Source organism: Gavia stellata, chromosome 34 (genome assembly GCF_030936135.1).
Source record: "Gavia stellata isolate bGavSte3 chromosome 34, bGavSte3.hap2, whole genome shotgun sequence".
Classification (NCBI taxonomy): domain Eukaryota; kingdom Metazoa; phylum Chordata; class Aves; order Gaviiformes; family Gaviidae; genus Gavia; species Gavia stellata.
The window spans coordinates 1,139,823-1,145,180 of NC_082627.1; the positions used below are offsets into that span (position 1 = coordinate 1,139,823).

The 5,358-nt window shown below is 53.7% G+C and overlaps 1 protein-coding gene across 1 annotated transcript; it reads right to left on the reverse strand.

Annotated features, from left to right (window-relative positions):
- Positions 1-311: 311 nt before the first annotated feature.
- On the reverse strand, positions 312-1,277 carry LOC132320212 (olfactory receptor 14A16-like). Its single transcript, XM_059832484.1, has one exon. It carries the CDS (start codon positions 1,275-1,277, stop codon positions 312-314), a length of 966 nt encoding a protein of 321 aa, XP_059688467.1.
- Between the last annotated feature and the right edge of the window lie 4,081 nt (positions 1,278-5,358).

The following is a 5,358-nucleotide window of genomic DNA, read 5'->3' on the forward strand; positions in this document are numbered from 1 at the left end:
TCCTTCAATGCTGTACCTTTCCTTAAAATGCAAATATAAATTTAATTTCGAAGTCACCTCCAGCAATAATTCCACAGATGCTAGGGGGGGTCTCAGCTCTGACTCAGTGTTAGACACATTTTTATATGGGTTCCAGGTGAGATATTGTAGGTTCATGCTTTGGGTGAAGTGAAGGAAATCCAAATATTTCTCTAGGATTATTAAATTCACAAATAACGTTATCACTATTGATAAGAAAAACCAAAAAATACAAAGAAAAAACAACCAAAAAAACCACAAAAGCATGGGCCTGGTATGTGATACTTTGGGATTCATTTGTGAAGAGAGTTTGGAAGTTTATCAGTATTGAAAAACATCCATGCAAACACTTTCCTAATGGCATTCTTGAACTCCTGGTTCCTCACGCTGTAGATGAGGGGGTTCACTGCTGGAGGCACCACCGAGTAGAGAACTGCCAGCACCAGGTCCAAAGATGGGGAGGAGATGGAGGGCGGCTTCACATAGGCAAATATGCCGGTGCTGGTAAGGAGGGAGACCACGACCAGGTGAGGGAGGCAGGTGGAAAAGGCTTTGTGCCGTCCCTGCTCAGAGGGGATCCTCAGCACAGCCCTGAAGATCTGCACATAGGACAGCACAATGAAAACAAAACATCCAAAACCAAAAAAGACACTAACGACAGTAGCCCCAACTTCCCTGAGGTAGGATTCTGAGCAGGAGAGCTTGAGGATCTGGGGAATTTCACAGAAGAACTGGTCCACTGCATTGCCTTGGCAGAGCAGTAGGGAAAATGTGTTGGCCACATGCAGCAGAGCATTGAGAAACCCACTGCCCCAGGCAGCTGCTGCCATGTGGACACAAGCTCTGCTGCCCAGGAGGGTCCCGTAGTGCAGGGGTTTGCAGATGGCAACGTAGCGGTCGTAGGACATGACTGTAAGAAGGCAGTACTCCCCTACAATGAAGAAGAGAAAGAAAAAGATCTGAGCAGCACATCCCCCATAGGAGATGGCCCTGGTGTCCCACAGGGAATTGGCCATGGATTTGGGGAGAGTGGTGGAGATGGAGCCCAGGTCAAGGAGGGAGAGGTTGAGGAGGAAGAAGTACATGGGGGTGTGGAGGTGGTGGTCGCAGGCTATGGTGGTGATGATGAGGCCATTGCCCAGGAGGGCAGCCAGGTAGATGCCCAGGAAGAGCCAGAAGTGCAAGAGCTGCAGCTCCCGTGTGTCCGCCAATGCCAGGAGGAGGAATTCGGTGATGGAGCTGCCTTTGGACAGGTGCATGGAGGCCTGTCCAAGAAGGAAAAGACACAGAGAAGTCAGGACAGGGTCTCTGAGCAAAGCCCTCTCCATTTCTCATAGACAGCCTGCACACACATTGAGTGTCTCCTTCTCAGGATGACACACTTGCAGCTCCCTGCCTTGAGCTCTGCTCTGTGCTGGGTGAGCGCACTAACTCTGAGGACTCAGCCCTGCTCTACAGAAGTGGACACCTGGAGGCTGCAAACAGCTCATGGTTTGGGGATGGCTCCTGCAGACGGACGCTCTGAGGCGAGAGAAGAGGATTTGTAGCAGTGACTATCTGGGAATACTCTCCAAGCCCTATAGTGAAAAATGACATTGGGACCTGTGCTCATCTGCCCCTGAGAGACAAGATCCCCGTGAGGGATTCATCTCCTTCACCTTCACCCTCTCGCACAGCCAAGAGTCAGTAACGACTGAGAAAGACCCTTTCTCACCTCAGTCTGTCACCTGTACTGCATCTCCAGGCATAGTAGTATGAGTGAGGGGGGTGGAGGGTGAGGAAACAGCACTGTCACTATGAACACCTCCTCACCTAGGTGAAGTGCGCCCATCACACAGAAGGGCTGCTCCGTAGCTTCATAGCCCATTCTTCAGAAGATGGGCTGCAACACCGGGTCAGTCATTGCATACTGGTGCAATTACGTAGGTTTCAGATGTTCCCATCACACTGGGAGCATGTTTTTTGAAGGGGTAGAAAGCCTTGGCTTTTCCACTGCTCTCAGAATAAACACTGGTGAATACACTAGTGAGTCCCAAGAGATGGAAGGACGCCCTGCGCCTCACTGCAGAGTCTGGAGAGATGACTTGTCTGGATGTTTGGGAGGGTGGGAGGTTGTGGGTTCCAAGGGAGATCCCCAAGCTCCTTCCTCTTTCTCGCCCCTCGCGTGCAGAGGGTGATGGAGAGAGGGTGACACACCTCCTGGCTCCAACAACTAGACCAAGGAGGCTCTGTGATGTGGGTGCTGACAGCTGAGGGAGGTCTCAGCACTCACATTCTTGCAAGGAGCCACGGCACTTCTTCAGGCTGCCTACGTACAGCTGCCTGGCAGCATCTCCATGACCTTTACACCTCTGCATCGTATCTTTGCAACATTCAGCTACAAGTAAATATCACAAGGGAGTGCTGTGGCCTTCGGGAGGGTAGCTGGCCCCTGGACTGGATAGCCCAGGGAGAACCATCTCGTTCCCCACCCCTCACACAGTGCGTGCTCGGAGCCTCACAGGCTAGAAGGGGACTTGGACTCCTTGCTCCCACACAGATCCCCGCACGGCAGGACCCTCAGGGGTGGTGTCTGGAATCCCTCTGAAGAACAACTATGACACAAGGACAAGGATGGATGGGTGGGGAAACATGGAGCAATACCAAGACCCTTTTTCCTAAGGGAGGAAAGGGAAGAGAGACAGCCAGGGACTCAGGAAAGTGTTCACCTTCCCCAGCTGTGCCCCCCACCTCCCAGGTGGTGACAACGAAGGGCTGTTACACTCAGCCCCTTTGTCAGGCAGCAGGAAATGGGCACGTGGCAGGAGAAAAGCACCTCTGCAACAGTGGGGTCTGGCTGCCCTAGATCCCATGGCCATGAGGGTAGAGAGCGTTGCTGGGTGGGAGAGGAGAGATAAGGGGGGTTTTCTCAGTGGAATGCATCTGCAATGGAGAGGACAAAGTGATGCTCCCACCTGCCCCAGCGTACCATAGCAGTTCCCTTTCCCTCTGACCACATCCCTGCTGCCTGGAGTCACACCTGGGAGCTGTTCCTCTACCCCCACATCTCTTCCCTGTCAGTGCTCACAGACCCCATCCCACACACTGAGCACTCAGCTCTGCCCTGCAGACACCTCCTGCTTGAATAGCACTGTCCCAGGGCATCTCGGGGGTTGAGGCACCGCAGGAGCTGCTCAGACCCACCCTGGAGAGGCTGGAGAGGTGAAGTTGGAGCTGTCTGCAGTCTCCACCTCCTTCACAGACAAAAATGTATTTCTCTTTTTCCCCTGCAGCAATTAGGAAACTGAAAGCACAGCCTCTGGAAGGGTCCTTCTGCTAATGTAATCCCTGCCTTCTCCATCCTCTTGAAAGATCCCCTCAGGACATGGGTGAGCTGGAGCTGGGAGCAGCCATCACCCATGCAACACCCTGTAGACGGGAAAATGAACCTTTCCTGGTGGGGCAGGAACTGGCTTCTCATTCCAGTGAGCAGACCAAGGACTTCACGATGTGGCAGGGTTCCTATCAGCTGCATACATATGAAGCTTCCCAGCAGGCTGTTCACAGCCTTAGCATCTCTGCGGCTTCTCAAAATGGTTCTTGGGTATCTCAAAGATCCTGTGAGACAGATCCTATTTTCCCCTCTGGTCAGCAGCATCATGCCTGTAAGGACACCTCTGGGAATTAGTGAAGTGCCCTAAAGATCAGGACTGAGGAAGGGAGAGCCAGATCATTTCCCAGCACCACTGACTGCACTGCCCAGAGCCCCACACGTTTGGAGGGGTCTTGGGCACCTCTGCAGGACCCTCAGGGTCAGTGTCTGAACTTCAGCTGAACCCCATCCCCTCCACCCCCCCAAAATGACATACCCAAGAGCCTCAGAGTCAGAGCAACACGGTGAGGTGGAATGAAAAGTAAAAATACCATGATCGTATTGCCAGGTGAGGGTAGAGGTGAGGCAGACAGGCAAACAGAAGAGATTTCACCTTGCCCAGCTGGGCACATTGCCTCCCAGGCAGCAACATCGCCGAGCGGTTGCTCTCAGCTCTTTGCTGGGCAGAGGGAAACGGGCACGTGCAGCAGAAGCACACATTTCTTCTTCTGGGGGTCTGGCTGCCCAGGAGGCAGCTCATGCCCAGGATTTTGCAGAGGTGTGGGCCAAGGGCTGTACTGGGTGGGAGAGGACAAATGAGGGGGATTGCTCAGGGAACGTATCCGTACTGCAGGGAATGGCCAGAAGGTGTCCATATCCCCCCTGTAACAGGGTTTCCCTCAGCAGTTTCATCCCTTCCTGCCCATGTCTCTGCTGCCTGGAGCTCTCCCTGCCAGGAGCTGTTTCTCTGTCCCCACGTCTCCTCCATGCCAGGGTTCACAAACCCCATCCCAGCCCCTGTGTGACCAGCTCTGCCCTGCAGAAACCCCACAGCAGCAGGGCACTGCCCAGAGGCACCTCAGTGTTTGATAATCTGCAGGTATGTGGAAACAGCCTTGTTGAAGCTTGAACGGTCAGGTTGGTTTGTCTACATGTGAGGGAGGGGAGGGACTTGCTGAGGTTCCCTGCAGACCTATAGATCTCTTACAGAGGTGGTTTAGGAGTCTCAATCATTTTCACTTCCCCCTTCCCAATCAAAGGGCAGAAAATTAAAAACAGAGGTTCCGAAAGGAAGGTTTTTTCTCAAGCAGCAACTTCATTGACCTTCCTTTAGGAAGGTCTCCTCTGGAAACATAAGCTGGGTCAGCTGGAGCGAGGATCTCACAGCGCAGAAGGACGGCTCCCCAGAGCCTTGTTCCAAGCATGACAGATCCATCACCACTCCCTCCTCTCCAAAGACCATAAAAATGAAAGCTCAGACTCAGGAATGCACACGCTGATGCAGGCAGCCCAAGTCTTGACTTTCCTCTTGAAAAGTCCCCTCGGAAATGTCCTGGCAGGGATCTGGAGCAGTGAGCAGCCCTGACCCACGCAGCACCCTCTTGACAGCAAAGAGACCCTGCTCTGCCCTGCTCGGTCAGGGGTTCCTCCTTCCACTCAACTTCTCCCCACAGCGCCGTGGGGAGCTCCCCAGGGAGGCTGAGCACCGACCCTGGCTGGCGGCAGAGTCCCTGCCCCGGCACACAGCCCCGTGGGTGCACAGCCAGCTTCAAACCCCTGCAGCCATCCCCGGGAGAAGGCAGCCGTCATGCCCTGTCCCTCTGACGGTCCAGCAAGGAAGCCTGGCTAGGAAGCATGTCATCCTTCTCCACACCAGAAAAATCGGGAGAGCAATTCTGAAAGGTCCTATAAGCTGTGACATTTACCAACATTGGAAGACCCCTCTGTGCACTCATCTGCTTGCCCTACGTCCAGAGACTTACCATGTA